The sequence below is a fragment of the Carassius carassius genome, chromosome 8 (assembly GCF_963082965.1).
Source record: "Carassius carassius chromosome 8, fCarCar2.1, whole genome shotgun sequence".
In the NCBI taxonomy this organism is placed as follows: domain Eukaryota; kingdom Metazoa; phylum Chordata; class Actinopteri; order Cypriniformes; family Cyprinidae; genus Carassius; species Carassius carassius.
Genome location: NC_081762.1, coordinates 9,436,207 through 9,453,741, shown reverse-complemented (window position 1 = coordinate 9,453,741; position 17,535 = coordinate 9,436,207). Strand labels below are relative to the sequence as shown.

The 17,535-nt window shown below is 35.8% G+C and overlaps 3 protein-coding genes across 3 annotated transcripts; all 3 read left to right on the top strand.

The window, feature by feature from the left end:
• Window positions 1-3,801: 3,801 nt before the first annotated feature.
• Window positions 3,802-6,429, top strand: olah (oleoyl-ACP hydrolase). The gene is made up of 7 exons (XM_059555236.1): window positions 3,802-4,022; window positions 4,195-4,328; window positions 4,479-4,617; window positions 5,087-5,186; window positions 5,357-5,526; window positions 5,612-5,694; window positions 5,888-6,429. The coding sequence occupies exons 1-7, from the start codon at window positions 4,003-4,005 to the stop codon at window positions 6,028-6,030; spliced, it is 789 nt and encodes a 262-aa protein (XP_059411219.1). The 5' UTR covers window positions 3,802-4,002; the 3' UTR covers window positions 6,031-6,429.
• Window positions 6,430-6,714: 285 nt separating this feature from the next.
• Window positions 6,715-11,491, top strand: tekt2 (tektin 2 (testicular)). Its single transcript, XM_059555235.1, has 10 exons — window positions 6,715-6,759; window positions 7,568-7,728; window positions 7,817-7,942; window positions 8,483-8,688; window positions 8,840-8,983; window positions 9,169-9,283; window positions 9,421-9,528; window positions 10,090-10,233; window positions 10,844-10,923; window positions 11,018-11,491. The coding sequence occupies exons 2-10, from the start codon at window positions 7,573-7,575 to the stop codon at window positions 11,214-11,216; spliced, it is 1,278 nt and encodes a 425-aa protein (XP_059411218.1). The 5' UTR covers window positions 6,715-6,759; window positions 7,568-7,572; the 3' UTR covers window positions 11,217-11,491.
• A 1,371-nt stretch (window positions 11,492-12,862) lies between these two features.
• Window positions 12,863-15,296, top strand: si:dkey-211g8.9 (free fatty acid receptor 2). The gene is given in 1 exon segment (XM_059555234.1): window positions 12,863-15,296. A coding segment is annotated over 1 exon segment (870 nt). The 5' UTR covers window positions 12,863-14,197; the 3' UTR covers window positions 15,068-15,296.
• Window positions 15,297-17,535: the final 2,239 nt, after the last annotated feature.

Genomic DNA, 17,535 nt, shown 5'->3' with positions numbered 1-17,535 from the left:
ACTTGTACAAAAAGACAAAACAGAAATCTTATGCGTGTGCCACTTGTGTACAGTAAGCTGATGTAAAAGTATAGTACAAAAATATACAAATAAGTGCATTACTCACAGCATCATGTCTCCGTACAGGGTCAGGCCACAGTACTTCATCCACATCACAGGCCACATTTTGTCTGGCTGAGCAATGGGGAAAAAACCCTGGCATGCCGTATCCAGGCTTGGCATGCCTCCACACCTATGTCACCACAGGCAAGTCCCATGGCTTGCAGGAGATTTACCCTGGTGTAAGGTTGGCATTCATATACCTTCCACCGCCATGAGGAGAAGAATTCCTCAATGGGGTTTAGGAAAGGGGAGTACGGTGGAAGGCAAAGATTGATAAAACCTTGGTTCATATTGAACCACTCTCTAACCTGGGCTCTGAAAACTCACATTGTCCCAAACAACAAAATAGATGGGATGCTCATCCTATTGCCCTAACAGAGCATCTCGCATGTGATTGAGGAAAATGAGGAGCTGGTGAGTGTTGTAGGGCCCCAGGTTGGCATTATGGTGGACAACCCCATGATTGCTGATGGCAGCACATAATGTGACATTGCCACCACGCTGCCCAGGAACACCAACAATGGCCCAATGGCCAGTCACATTACGGCCTCTCCTTCTCCTTTTGGTCAGATTTAATATATATATTTAGTATATAGTATGTCATACAGTAATTGCTGTCAACATTTACACACTGTACTATAATGTCAAAAAAAGGTAATTACCTCACCTCTTCTCTAAATCTTCGGATTATGGTGGACACAATGAATTTACTGATGTTTGGTTTTACCCTTTGTCCAGCCTCCCTCATGCTCATACCATGGACAAGAACATGGTCAATCACAGTAGCTCTGATTTCATCAGATATTACTGTTCTTTGTCTTCGCTTACCACCTCGACCTCCTCTCACACGAACTCTTCCTCTCAGATTTCTATCCATTGTAGGGCCTCACAAACCAGTGCTCTATGATGTGGCTTACTGTATATGTTCCCTCACATCATTAGCCACAAGTGTGATCAATTTTGAGTTGTTGTGTTCAAATGGTGACATCTGTGCTTTAATTGTGTTTGACTTTTGTCACCTGTGCTCACCATTATGTAGCACGGGTGCATCACAATGAAAATGTGTTGGCAAGTTGTGTCTAAACAGGTGAAAAGTGCTTATGGTTTTGCCAAAAGAGTGATTGATTCAATCAGTGGGTTCAGGCAACTGAGCATTTGGTTCAGACAATAGGATTTAGTGTTTTAGCAATTGAGAAAAACTGTAATTAATAGTGCAAGAACAAAAATGACAAATTAACTCTTTATAAAAAAGTTATTGTGAATACAACTTTTTTTTACTCTTTTTTTTTTTTTAATAATTGATTTCATGGCGTTTCATGTTTTTTTTTATATAATACATACATACATATATACACACACACACACACACACACATATATATATATTAATATTCATAAATTATATATATATATATATATATATGTAAATATTTTCTAAATATATATACTGTATGTGTGTGCTTATATATATATATATATATATATATAATTTATGAATATTAATATATATATATGTGTGTGTGTGTGTGTGTGTGTATATGTATGTATATATATATATATGTAAATATTTTCTAAATATATATACTGTATGTGTGTGCTTATATATATATATATATATATATATATATATATATATATATATATATATATATATATATATATATATATATATATATATATATCTTGCTATTGCATGCTGTAAGACAATAAGGATGAGTGCCATCCCACCATAGTTATTCTTTTTGTTTTCTATAGTAAATATAGAAATAAAATACATTTTAAAATCTGGCATATATAAAAATTTTCAACAGTATATAGAAACCAGGTATGAAGATACAATACAGATATACACAGATGCATCCAAAGATCCAATAACTGGCAAAACAGGTGCAGCTGCATTAATCACAAAATACAATTTCAGATCACCTATCAGTCTTTTCAGCTGAAATAATGGCCGCTATTCTAACACTGAAATGCGTACAGGAAGTTAAGCCACACAAGATTGCATTCCATGTCCTCCTTGACAAATATCCAGAGTGGAAAATCTGTATGTAGGCAAGATCTTTTAGTCAAATCAATTAATTTTAGACTAACTCAACAAAAAAAGGTATGCACAGTTTACATGGGTTCCAGGGCACATGGGTATTGAGGGAAATTAAAAGGTGGATAAATTGGCAAAAGAAGCCCTGAAGACAGAAAATATAGATATAAAAATGCCACTTAGTAAATCATAAATTAAAGTTATCATTAAAGATAATATTAATAAAATGTGGCAGGATACATGGGATCAGGAGGAGAAAGGAAAACATTTATATAGCATTCAGAAAGAAATGATAGTTAAAAAGTGTACTAATCTGAGGCGGCAGGAGGAAACTATTTTATATTGAATTATTGATTGAGCTTAAAAAACCTATTGAGTCTGCCTAGTACACAATATATATTTAAGGCTGTCTTGACCTTATTGAAAGAAACTCAGCTTTATATATATATATATATATATATATATATATATATATATATATATATATATATCGATATATCTATCTATATATATACACACACACACACAAAACACAGAGTAGATTATACAAATTTGATATCCCAGTGAGTTCACACCTCAGTCCTGCAGATGGCGGTAATGTACTTCGTTTGCAAACCCCCAAATAAAAACCACAGACAGAAGAAAAAGAAGAAGAAGAAAGAATGGACTGAAAAGAATGCTGATAATATTGGATATTTGGTTCAAGAATACGTTAAGCAGAAATACTATCCGTACATACCAATATTCACAGATGGATCTAAAGATTTGAGGAATGATCATGTAGGAGTAGGAGTGTACATACCAGAATTTGATGTAACAATTTGCAAAAGAATTAATGACAATTTATCTGTATTTACAGCTGAAGTAATAGCCATAATTTTAGGATTGCAATGGTAGAAGAAGACCTCAAAGAGTTATTATCTGTTCAGACTCTGTTGCTGCACTTAATAGTTTGAACTCAACTGAAATGATAAGAGAGGATTTACATAAAGAAATATCCATGATAATGTTAAATATAGAGAGAATTGGAATTAATCTTCAGTTTTGTTGGGTTCCATCTCATTTTTTCCCCAGAAAAAGTGGGACATGGATAGCAAAGGGCGATATTATTATAATATTCAGAAATCGATTAATGTCAAGATTTTTAAAGGAAAATGCAGAAGAGAAGAAGTGATTTTATCAAGATTAAGACTTGGACATACTGGTTTAAAATCAACCCTGTTTTTAATGGGAAAATGCATATCAGATAATTGTGATTATTGTAATATTCCAGAAAATGTGGAACATATTATTATGAGGTGTAAAAAATATAATGCAGAAAGGAGGATCTTGCAAGATAAGATTTACAAGTTGGAGCAAGAATGGAGTTTAAAGGGGATTTTGGGGGCAGATGAGAAAATGTGGGAATGTAGCAAAGCTATCTTTAAGTTTCTTAAATATACAGGGTTAGAGCACAGCATATAGGGTGTTTCCACAAGTGTTTTCTTTTTTTTTAAATTAAAATGCTAAGTACGTGAAGCCTTGAAGTTGCAAACCCCGGTACAGTAGGTGGCGGTATGCACCTGAACAAGTTGGTTGCGACCCGCCAATAAAATGAGAGAGAGAGAGAGAGAGAGAGAGAGAGAAGAAGAAGAAGAAGCAGCAGCAGCAGAAGAAGCAGCAGAAGAAGAAGAAGAAGATTGTACAGGATATATTCTGCAATATAATCGTGAGAACAGTATCTGGTGGTTTTATTAATCCTTATTTATACGTGCCACTCAATTAAAACTGTATTCTATTATATGCATGTGTTTGATTAAGCTAAAGTTCTGCTAAACAAGCATTGAGATCTATAACTTAAACTCTGTGTATCTCACTGAAATGTGGAATATTCTCTCCAGGTAAACAAAAGTACTGCAGGGTACATTCAGTTATTTTTTCATGTTTCTTTTCTAGTCTTCCATATGTGGCATCAGTCCATTTACATGACCAGATAACTCTATTTCCTATATGTATTTTATCAATTGTTTTGCCTATGATAAATGATTATTAATTCACGTCATAATGTTTCAGAGGAATGGATAAAGTCATAACCTGTTTCACCAAGCGCCCAGATGCTTCGGTCCGTCTCATCTGTTTTCCCTGGGCAGGTGGAGGCTCTATTCATTATGCTCGCTGGGCTAAAACTCTCAGCAGCTCTATTGAAGGTAACTGCACTACCTAAAACAATCAAACAAACAAAAAAAATTCAATATGAATATTAGAGCATTTTTTTACTACATATTTTTAAATCTGAATTTAAGTAATTTGATTGTTCATTCAAAAGTAAGATAATTTTAGTTTCGTTTAATTTTCAGTGTACTCCGTTCGACTGCCAGGCAGAGAAGGAAGAGCGAAGGAACCATTTTTTCAAAATATGCAGGAAATCATCGATGAGGTCATCGGTGTGCTTCTTCCACATCTCAGAGAAAAGCCATTTGCCCTCTTCGGACATAGGTTTGTGACACTGTTGCTAAAGTAGCAGGAAAATGATGATGGGTTTTAAAAAAAGGTATATATAAAAGTATATGATGTTACATTATAAAAACATGCTGATGTGTAGGGTCAGAACATGACATGCATTATAAACGGTAAATATAAAGTGACGTGACATACAGCCAAGTATAGTGACCCATACTCAGAATTCATGCTCTGCATTTAACCCATCCAAAGTGCACACACACACACACACACACACACACACAATGTGAGCACACACCCGGAGCAGTGAGCAGCCATTTATGCTGCGGCACCCAGGGTTCGGTGCCTTGCTCATGGGCACATAAGTCATGGTATTGCCGGCCCGAGACTCAAACCGACAACCTTAGGGTTAGGAGTCAAACTCTCTTACCACTAGGCCACGAGTTCCCCATATATACATTTTTTATATAAATAATACCTTTTCATTTGCAACTTCTTCCTGTAGTTTTGGAGCTATGACCTGCTTTGCTTTTGCCGAACATGTAAAGAAGGTCTACAACCTTGAGCCAATCCACATGTTTCTCTCTGGAGCCTCAGCACCATATGTAAGTCTGATCTGTTCTGTATGTTGTCATATCTGTCCATTTTATGTGTTGTGGTTTATTTTGTTGCAAAGGTGAGATATTTTCATAATTAGTATTATTATTTAAAAAATATAGCTTTATGTGTAAATATATTTAAATGTATATGTTTGTGTTCTGAATTTTTTTGTAAGTCTGAAGCAAGACTGCAGGCACCAAGAAGAAGTAATCTGTCAGATCAAGAGTTTCTTGTGTGGGTCACTTCTATTGGAGGCACACCACCAGAGATACTGGCCAATGCTGAGCTCACCAAACTCTTCTTACCTGCGCTGAAAGCAGATCTCTGTGTAATGGACAATTATAGGTGGGCTCAGTGCCTTTCTTTTGTGTAAGAAAACATCAATATATGTGGGATGGAACATACTTCTTAATACAAATCTGTTCGGCAGATGTAGCAGACCATCAACACCCTTCCTGTCATGTCCAGTATCATGCTTTGATGGAAAAGAGGATGCACCCCATGACTTACAAGGTGAATCTGACAGATAAATGGTTCAGTTTTTACTAAAACAATGTTTTAAATAGTTTTGGTTTTATAAAGTGGTAAACTTAGAAAGAATAAACTGCTCATTTGTTAATAATTCTGATCACATGTGCATGATTTTGTCATTTAAAAGCTTTAGTTTTATGTGCAATTCTTGTATTGTGTCTCTTTTGCTTTACAGCTTGGAAGGACATGACAAGTTGTGACTTCACTGTACAGATGCTTCCTGGGTCTCATTTTTACTTGAAAGAAGCAGAAAATGAAAAATATCTACTTGACCACATCACAAAACATCTTGAGACCGCAGAGATGGACTATTTATAGATTTATGATATAACTACAGTTTCTCTCTAATTCATATTCACTGATGGAAAACAATTTCTTGTGCCTGTGAAAAAAAAAATCTGAATGACACATAAAGGAAACCAATTAATGCAAAAATAATCATTCCGTTAATTGTGCACAGAAATATTCATGACTTGTTTTGAGCAATAAATCATGAATAACTTGGATGTACATGGATTCAGTAATGTTAGATGATAAAAATATGCTATATGAAAATAATTAAGTATTTAATGCAAAACTGTAAAAATATATAGCTAAACTAATTGTATGTATTTAAACAGAATGAATGGTTGAATGAAAGGAAGAGGGGGAACTATTAATAACATTTCTAAATAAAATTTGTACATTTTCTGAATAAAAATGTGAAAAGTGGAAGAAGTGTTGTGGGAATTTGCCACGGTTACTGAAGTGTTCTGAGTGGATATAAGAGTTGCTGTGAGGTCTTTAGATTGTTCTATATGATTGAAAATGTAGAACTGATCCAGACCTCTTGTGATTTTGTGATTTCTGAGTGAGTGGTCATGGACACATGTCACGGTGAGATGATGAAGCGTCTCCGTGGATGAAGAATTGTTGAGTGTTGCTATGCTGTATAAATGATTGAATAAGCTGCAGTTGCGTCGCCCGTTACCAGGAGACCCTTTTACTGTGTTTACTGCTGGACTCGCCACAGCGACTGACAACACATCTAACAGTTCATCAGTCTCGGTAAGTCGAATTAATGTTTTCAGTGGATTACAAATGACGTGCATATGAACTTTACTTAACAAAGACTTTACTGTTAAATGTATATGAATACAGAAGTCAAAGTATATTTTAGGTACAGAAACTCGATTTCCATTTAAGTTTTCCACGTAAGTTTAACTAATAGCCCTGCTGTGTGACAAATCATTTAATTAAAGTACAAATATTCAAAATAACCTCTCAATTACGAAGTCGTAAAATACATATAGGCATACATATATGATAAATACACAGGAGTAAGTAAAAGATTTTCTTGAAATGTCACATTAAAAATCCGAGAGCCTGCTTGCTCTGGCATTATAATTATTTTTGTCTTTTATCATTCTGATTATTTATACATCAAATACATTACTAATCGGTATCATAGCTATAATTTGCAATTAGTAGTTTTATTAAACTAAGATGCTTCTTAAAATTGAGAAAATAGGAGTTTGCGTTACCAGAGTGAATTTAAGTAATAGGTTGATGATGGCTATAATTAATAGTAATTAAAAAATAGTTGTATTAATATATTTTTGTTCGCACGAATAACAATAGGGCCAGTTATAGCCCCGTGTAAAGAACTAGTTTGACCTGCAATTGCCAAGGAGTATTCAGTCTTACGCTTCCAAATCAAATAAGACCAACCCACCTTTCCATAACTGAATTAAAAATTATGTGACCAGTCTTGAGAAGAAGAAAAAACCCCGCCAAATTAAAACACAAACCATCTGCCTGTTTACTAGAACTACTTCTTTTGTCTTTAATTGTCATGTTGTTTCTATGATACCAGCAAACATGGCCACCCTGAGCTCGAAGCCAGGCTTGCGTTACAGTGTGTCTGACTGGGCGACTAATACCACACAGATATCACACACTGCGGAGAACAAGCGCAATGTTTCAAACGAGATACGCCAGGAAGGAAGAGCTCTGCGCAATGAGACGACCTGTAAGGTAATGATCAGGGTGGGTTGAAAGCTGTTTGACAGCGTAGAAAGAGCGTAGTACTAATTATCAAATATTTTGCTTTTATGGTCATCAGACAAACTGGGATGAGTATGACAGCAGCAGGCGACTGAGTGACAGGATCAATGACGTCACGCGCTGGAAGGAGAATCTGAAAGCTTGTGCACATCAAGTGGATGCAGAAATGGACGCTCTTACTCTGGTAATTAATAATGAGTTCATAAAAACCATGTTCACACGTCTTTTCTTCATCTTTTTAAGTCATCTTACAGCAACTATATGTATTTTTTTTTTTTTTTACCTTTTAAAAACATTTTGATGTAGACTTCTAATAAGGTGAATGGATGCCTACAATATATCTCGCAATAGAAAGTTTATATCTCTTTTTGTCTCATGATTCAAAAATTCTCACAATTCTGAGAGATAAAAAAACTCAGAATTCTGACCTTTTTTTTTCAAGTTCACATCTCACAATTCGGATTTTATATTTTGCAATTCAGTTTTTTTTTTCACCAATGAATTAAAATTGCTATGTTTTTCTTGACAATTGTGGCTACTGAGAATTGTGAGAAACAATTGTAAGATATAAAGTTTCAATTACCATTTTTTATTCCTTGGTGCAAGCAAGCTTCCATAAATAATAAACTTAAAAGATCCCAGTGAAAACATTAATTCATAAAAAATTTTTTGCAATGAAATAAAAATCTCAAGTGTAATCATGTACCTATTAAACATTGCTAAGTCCAAGGAGGAGACAGAACGAGCCCTTGCTGCCACTGTTCTGCCCCTTGAAGTCACTGCCGAGTGCTTGAACCTCAGAGAAGGTCGTCGTGGCAAGGAGCTGGTCTGTGACCCTGTAGAAGCTGAACTGAAGAAGGAAGTAGAGGTGCTTGATGGAGCACAGCGCATCCTTCAGCAGTGCATTGATCAAGCTTTTGAACAGCTGTGGTAAGTACATTCAGATAGACATTAATTGGTTTGAACCATTCAGTATCATTCTGCTTTGTTTTTTTTTTGGATGACAATCATGTCTCACTTGACTTTTGCCTGTTAATATGATGAAGATTATATGGTTACTAATCTTGGCATATCTTCTTAGTCGCTTACAGGAAGCAAGGCAACAGCTGACCATTGATCTTCAGGATAAAATAGAGGCCCTTGATGTGGACATGTCATGCTTGTCTCTCACTATACGGTCACCTGAGATCTCCCTGAAGCCAAACCCCACAAGAGTGCCCCCCGGGTGAGCTTAAGAGTAATCTTACCTCTAAAGAGCTATCTTAACATAATAATAGCTGAACATCCAGAGACTATATTAAAGGGCAAGTTCTACGAAGGGACCCCAAACAAGTACAATTCTAAATATAAAATGTATAAAATATTTATTTATAATATAATATAAATGTGTGTGTGTGTTTTTTTTTTCAGTTCCACAACTCCACAGCAGTGGGAGCAGTTCAGTCGATACAATATTACCCGAGCTAAAGAAGAGATGCAGGCCTCTGTCCATATAAGAGAGAACAACAGCATCACAAGAGCACAGGTGCCACATCTGGTCTACAGGTTTAAACTGAATCATTTAGTGTAGTAGTGTATGTTGAAAATGACTTGCAGTTCAACACTGTAACAGGATATCCATTCAATATGATATCCATTCAGTAAATGCATCTTCTCTCATAGGTGCAGAATGAGCTGGAGGCCCAAAGAATGACAGTGGAGTTTGCTCTCCGTAAGCGAACTCACCACGAGGAACAGGCCTATCACGAAATGCAATGGCAGCTAAAAACTGTAAGGCATCTTCTTTATTTTCCCCCTTTTTAATATAATTCTGGTGTTTTTGAATATGCAATGAAACTGGGAATGATGAACTATCATCCAGTATAATAGCAAGTTAAAGAAAGTGCTTTTCACACAATTGAAATATGAATGTGGACGTACAGCAATGAAAAATGGGTCAGTTGGTCTTTATTCCCAAATAAACCCCACAGGGTGATCAAATGAGGTATAAAAGATTTCGTATCATTCTGAAGTGGTTAATGAAGGGGTTTATTTCACGATAATGACCATCGGACTGCAAAATATCCTCCTGTTATATGTCTTCCCACAAAAAAAAAAATCAATACATAGACATTGATTTGAGTGTATACTATTTGCTTATTGAAAAATTATTGTTGGGGTCTATAAAATTGATTATTCAAAAATATCTGATACTGTAATGTAGCAATTGATCAATCAGAAGGTAGTATTCCATGTGGTAATGAATAGACTGAATGGTAATGAATGGGATGAATAGAATAAAGCAAGCATTTTTCTTTCTTTTATTTTAGTATGTGTGCCAATATCTTTCAGACTCAAGAAGAGATTGCCGAGTTGGAGAAGGACATTTGTCACCTAGAGAAAGACATGCAGGCCAAGACAGGTCCTCTAAAGCTGGTCCACACCCGTCTAGAGAACAGAATCAAAAGGCCTGGCATGGACCTGTGTCGAGATGAGGTAAACTCCACAACTAGCTGATTGGCACATTGCATAACGGTGCTGTCCCATTAGCAAAAATCTGTCAATATTTTGGAGACAAAAAAAGGTCTGTTGTGTGAAGATGCATGCAGTACAACGTGCATAAAAGTTAGTTTAAAACCAAACTGCTTTTCTTCATTCAATGCCTCAAGTTCGCTCGACGAACTGGAGCCTATAGCTATAGCTATCCCTTTAGCTGCTAATGAACCCGAAGTCATAGGCTTACTTCCACATTGAAGAATAAGGTGGATAGGTAACTATCTAGAACAATAATAAAGTGTAGTAAACAATAAAACTATTTATGATTACGATAATAAATTAAAATATAATATGATATTAAAACAGCCTATGCCACCTATGAAGCCTTGTACATTCAAGTTACAAATGGTTACAAAACCATTCTTATGTAAAAAATAAGGTGGATTAAAATTACTGAATTTCGCCAAACAATAATGTGATTATACATTGTCACCAGAAATAAAGAGATGCATGACCTTTGTTCTAGTTAATTTCACCCAGTGAAAAACAAACACAATCCATCTTAATCTGCTGTGTTTTGATTGGTTATCATATAACTTGTTTCTCTCAGGTTCAGTTTGGTTTGGTGGATGAAGCCAAGCAACTGGAAGCCACCATTCTAGCACTGAAACAGAAGTTAGCACATGCCCAGTGAGTCCACTGTTTTCACTCAATTCCTCCTTGCATTTTAAATAAATACTGCAAATTCAAAACACAAAGACCTGTGAACACCTTTGATTCCCAGGCACTCTCTGCAGTCTCTGAAACAGCATGAAGCTCAGATGATGGAGGATTTGTCTCGTAAGCAGGACGCCCTGTCGCTGGAGCAGCGTAGCAGCCAGACCCGTCAGCGCCTGACTCTGGGGGTCCAGACTGAGGGTCTGCCCTCAGCTGTGGTGCCTCTCACCAATTCTAGTGGCAGACACAAGCTGGACCTTGCTTGAGTTAACACCCTGTTTCACAACTCATACTTACGGTGACGTCACATTTGCCATTGCTCATACATTTTTATGGGAAAAATCAATTTATTCCCACAGGAATACAGTAAAACAAAGTAAGGTGACCAGACTTGCCACTTTGCAGGGATTTGCCTGCTGCTCTCCCAGCTCTCTTCCATGCTAGGCTGCATGGATGCATAGGGAGTTCTTGCCCAGAACAGAACCATATTGCCAATCCAAACGGCTAATTGTCAGTCATCTTTGATGATAATGGTCCTGACAGAAATAACCAGGTTTTGGCTGTTTGCGCTGTGCAAATCGATCGTTGTATGACCTGAGCAGAATTTGTCACCTGGAATTGGCACGTCTGGTCACCTTAGCATAAACATTTCCCATGCAGACTTCACTTGTGTTTAAGCTGGAAGTGTTGGTATTGAAAGTGACTGATATGTTTGTAGTTCATTAAACATCTCTACACTAATGACAATACAGAAAAATTTTTTTTTGTTTTTTATAATTTCTTCACTAATGGGACCAAACCTTTAGTCTAAATCGATTTAAAGGACTCATATTTTACTTGTTCTTTTAAAATTGAAATCATAACTGAAAACTTACTCTTCAGCCCAATGCAGAGTTGCCAGGTTTGCAAAACAAAACCAGCTCAATGGCCAATCAAAACTGGCCAAAAAACAACAACAACTATATATATATATATATATATATATATATATATATATATATATATATATATATATATATATATATATATATGCCACTCCCATACCTAAAATACATGTTTTACAGTCACTGTTATGCATTATGCACAATTTTAACTTGAAAATCACTATATGGAAGTAATCATAAACATTTTCATAAAGCACCCATTCATTGGCTCTTACTCACAAAACTCATCATCTAGCATAATGATTGGAAGAATATAAAATGGGAAAAATATTTCAATACAAGAACTTCAGGCAAATACAATTTATGCAATATGTCATACCTTTAAAACCAATAAATAAATAAAAAATCAACCAGTGGGGACATTGTAAAAGTAGGCCAATTCCACAACCCTGGTCCACCAACCTTTTGACGTAAGATAAATGAACATATTGACACAGGACTGTACACATTTATAAGTCAATGACATAGGTGTGACATTTACCAAACTTGGTCTGGCCAGTCATGGTGAGGTAATGAAGAGGAAGTACAGCAGATAGACACATTTTGTAGACACTTTTATCCAAAGAGGCTTAAAGTGTGTTCAAGGGATTCATTTGATCAGTACTTGCTTTCCCTGGGAATTAAACTCAGACGTTTGGAGTTGCCAGCACTACAATCTACCAGTTGAGCGGCAAAAAGGGCAATTTAATTGGTAAGAGAAAGGATGGAAACTGTTTATTAAGTGCAAAATAAATTTTATTTTCCTGATTCCAGTATTTTACAAATTTGTTTCCTCTTCATATGTTTTCCAAGCCTGTGGTAATGGTTTCTCAGTATCACATTTCAAACATTTATTTGATTTTATGAGCTAGAATGAAGCAAACATCTTAAATATGAAAACATACTAACATGTTTTAATAGTTGTATAGTGATTTTTTTTCTTGATTCTGCATGTGGATCATTGTGTTACATTGTTAAATGGCCTTTTTCTGTCTTCACAGACCTTTACAACAACAATGTTAACCCATTTGTTTACAGATTTCTGTTTTATGTCTGGGAAGGGATGATAATGTCATATGAAAGCCTCTATTTAGACTGGACTTTGACTCTCAGTGATGAACATGTTAAAAGAATACACTGGTGAGGATTTATCAGTTCTGCCGAAGTTAACTGCTACACTAATGTATCTAAATGGGACTATTTACGTCTATGCAAAATAATGAGGAGGAATGTATTTTTAATGAGGTTAGGTGCATGGCAAATATGGCAAAGCTCAAATCGTGGTTGGTCACCAGAGTATGATCAGTTTAGATTTAAATGCCATTATATGAAGACTAAGGTGTTACTTTTGGTTTTGATAAGTTTGTTGTTATAACTCTTCTTATAATCCTAAAATTGAAGTTGTACACAGTTGCTGAACTTTCTGGTTTCTTTGGTTTTCAAACTCAGTGTTTTAAATACATAATTTGACATGGTTAGGCATGCTTGGTTTGAGCTGGTGTTGTTTGAAATGTAATTGAAATATTTAGAATATATGTTTGAATCATTTTAGATGAATCGTTTTATTAAAGCATTTATCTATTCTTGAGATCCCTTGTGAATAAATCACTTATAAAATATACTTTGGATGTTTATACTGATATATATTGGAATTTTGTATTGAATTTATACTAAAACATAGGAATATATGCGTTCAGAATGATCATACTTCATAAACTGATTCAATGGCTTTTTGCAAGCCGCTATAAAAGTGTCAAGTTAATTCATTGTTTGTATGCAATAGCCTTTCCTGAATGTCATCCCCAAACAGATTCAGTGAGTTTACAGCTTTAATGGTTTAACCGTCCAGTGCATTTCAAGTGACAGAGTCATGGCTGGATGAGCTCAGCTTCCCGCAAAGCCCAATTATTCTGAATCATTTCACTAAAGGGTCCTGATCTAATGTACACACCAAGCGCAAATAAGGCAATGTGGGACCATATAAATGGCATCTTGCTGCATTAAGTTCCCATCCCTGCGGCTCAAATCAGACCAATTCAAGCTCTTAGATGCACTTACCACCCATCTAACGCCCCTTCCACACCCCCTTTCCCCCACCCTATTCTGTGCTTTCCAAATAAACACGAACCTTTTTGCAGATACAAACTTCCTTATTGTCTTCATGTTATTTCCTCACACAGATTGGAGAGTGTTCAGCACTTTATTTGATTCAGGAGCGGCTATTCCTCCAAATGGAATAAAGAGGGAATATTGGCAGCCAATGGAGAGGCTATGAAAAGGAGGCTTTAGTTAACTGATCTAGGTGAGCTACAAATTGATCTGACATGATGGAGTTGACTGTGTCCAGCTTCGTCTCTTTGTTGGTCTACATCTTGACCTTCTTGCTTGGACTTCCTGGCAATCTCCTTGTTCTTTTCGTGTACATCCGTAAGGCTCGAAAACATGGTGCCACCCCCAATGTAGTCTACGCTCTGAACCTGTGTGTGGCAAACCTGGCTCTAGTGTCGTGGATGCCAGTCAAAGTGGCCGAGACGCTCCATGGCTGGGCGCTTCCAGCTGTGGTTTGTCCCGTTTATAGCTTCTTTCTGTTTTCTTCAGTCTACGGTAGTAGTTTGATCCTCACAGCAGTCGTCGTGGGCCGGTATCTGAGTATCGCCTATGCTATAACTTACAAACTATACCGCCGGTAGAGTACCTCTTGCCTGGTAAGCGCCATCTTGTGGCTTTTAGTGCTTATACACTTGGGTTTTGCTCATACTGCTGAAGGAAGGGGCCATTTTGTGTCTTTATCAAAGGAGAATATCTCTGCATGCTATGAAAACTTCACCCAGGAGCAGTTAGAAGTGCTGGTGCCGTTACGCCTGGAGATGGCACTGCTGCTCTTCCTGGTGCCACTTGTGTTGTCAGCATTCTGCACACTGCGCTGCCTTGTGCTTGTCAGACACTCAGCTTTGCCCTCTGTTGGGAAAAGAAGGGTGTTAGCCATTGCACTCTCCACTTTAGTAGTATTTGTGGTATGTTATTTGCCCTACAATGTTTCCCACGTGGTGGGCTTTGTCTTGAACACTAATGTGGAGTGGAGAAGTGAAGCCATGCTTTCCTGCTCCTGCAATGTATTTCTTGAGCCTGTGGTCATGTTGATGATTTCACCATGGACGCCGAGGGATTTGGTGGACAGATTGTGCCGCAAATAAAAGAACATATCATAAGTCCAGGCATCAGAATCACTGCAACAGGGCTTCCAGGAACCATCAAACCACAAGCTGCATCAATAATAAGCCATAGTGAATCTAAAGATGACAGAGCAAAAGCAAACTCAGCAGACTCGTCCATAAAAGTGACCTGATGGAAATAAATGAGATGCTGAAATTGAAAGATTTATTTGTAATTTTTTTTTACTTTTCAGTGTTAAGTCACTCAAACAGACATACTTAGCAGAAAGAAATGAGCATGATGTTTTGGTGGATGTTAAAGATATCGGATGAGATAATCTTTTAAAGAGATAGTTCTGTCATCTGAAATTTGAATGTATTCAAAATATCTTATTTTGTGCTTAACAGAATTATATATATATATATATATATAAGCTTATAAAGGTTTGGAACTACGGAGGCTAAGTAAATGATGACAAAAATTTTGGGGTGAATACTTTTTATGTTTTTAGACATCTGCTTTTTATGCACAGCTTTCCCTTTTCATGAATGTTTGCCTCTCTCTCTCTCTCTTTATATATATATATATAATATAACTAACCTTATAATCTTTTTGTATTCTATTTTCTTTTCATTTATTATACAATTATAAAAAATAAAAAAGACCTCTAACACTTGCTCTATTCTTTTTATATTTTATCCGTTTTCTTTTTATTTATTATATTATTTAAAAGCCCTTGCTACTTGTGCTGCGTAACAACTAAATGTAAATGTAAATGTAAATATTGTTATTTAAACCCAAAATCTAAATTATAGTAGGAATGGTCACACTTTAGTTAGGGAACCAGTTTTCATCATTAACTGTTAACACATTAACACATTAACTACACTTTTGCATCAAATCCTAATTTGCTGCTTATTAATAAGTTAGTAGGGTAGTTATTAATTTTAGATAATAAGGTGATACCATAAGTAGTTTTAATTACAACACTGTACAACACTGCATTTTACAAGTTCACACAACAGCCATTCCAGGGCCACAATGGGTCCAAATATTTTTTATATCCTTAACCCTTCCTTGCATATGTTTTACAAATTCCCAGCCTCATATACAGATCAAGAGAAAATAAAGAAAGCAAAACAATGGTCCTCTGTTTTCACATTCTTCACTGCGTGTGGACAAAAACCCATGTGATAGTTTGTGGTTTGCAAAATAGTACTTCCCTGAAATGTTGTGAGAACTAATAATCATGCATGTTAAAATATTATATTTAAAATGAGAAGGAAGCATAAACCATAACCTTGGACCAGTTGCTTAAATACAGTCACACTCATGTTAAGACTTTGTATTGAGAATGAGTAACTTATTTTTCAGATTCAAATTATACTAATCTACTTTTTTTATGTAACTAAATTTTAAAAGGTATGGCCAAACTTCAAAGACTAGTCTAAGTATTTTTTTTATGAAAACAGTCACTGAAGAGTCTTGGTGAGTATGTCTTCAAATCTATTGATGTGTTTTTGAAAGTGTATTAGATTGCACCTGTTTTACTTTGTTTTACTGTGATGAAAAACTAATAACACAGCAGTGATAAGTCACCTTTGAATAACTAATATAGCAACACTGACAAGTCACTTCTGAAAAACATTTTCAAACTAAACTTATTAAAATGATATTGTTGCAAGGTCCTTGTGTAGTATACAGTACATATAGTATATACAAATATATTTTTTAATGTTACATAAGATGACAGATTATTATTATTATTTATTTATTTTTGTACGGTAAAGTGTACTTTTTAATATTATATAATACTACTGTGACTAAAGAGCTTACACACAGCCTACAGGTAAATAATTTTTGAAATCGTTTAGGGCTGCTGTGGCACAAAACTTAGATGGTGGTGGTGGTGGTCTAATAAATTTGTTTTATTACACACACACACACACACACACACACACACACACACACACACACACACATATTCATATATATGTGTGTGTCTGTGTGTGTGTGTGATGTGTAGAATTGTTTTCCCCAAAAAGCTCTCTTAGCAGTATGACCCCAGCAAATAGGTGAAGGAATCTATTAATACAATGTTCACTTAAAGCTCCAATAAATAAATACATACATTTATATGTCTTTCCATTCCTGTATGTTAAAAATAAAGGACACATTTTGAAGTATTGTTATGCTGCTTTGTCATACAAAAAAAAAAAAAAAAAAAAAAAAAAACCTTCATGAACTGCTTTTTTAAAAATTATTTTATAATGGTCTCTGATGTTCACCTCTGGATGCAAGGGGCACAACACAGAACCCATTATAATCTGCGTTTCTGTACTGTACTGATGCGGCACGGATTGACTAACAAATCCTTGACAGGAAACTGATGTCCTGCTCTATTTCTGACCTACTTCAAGCATCCTCGCTGATTCTGACCTGAAAGAGAAATAGATTTGAGACATGAAGCAACAGTGCTCGCTTCCAACCTAGATATGGAGTTAGGATC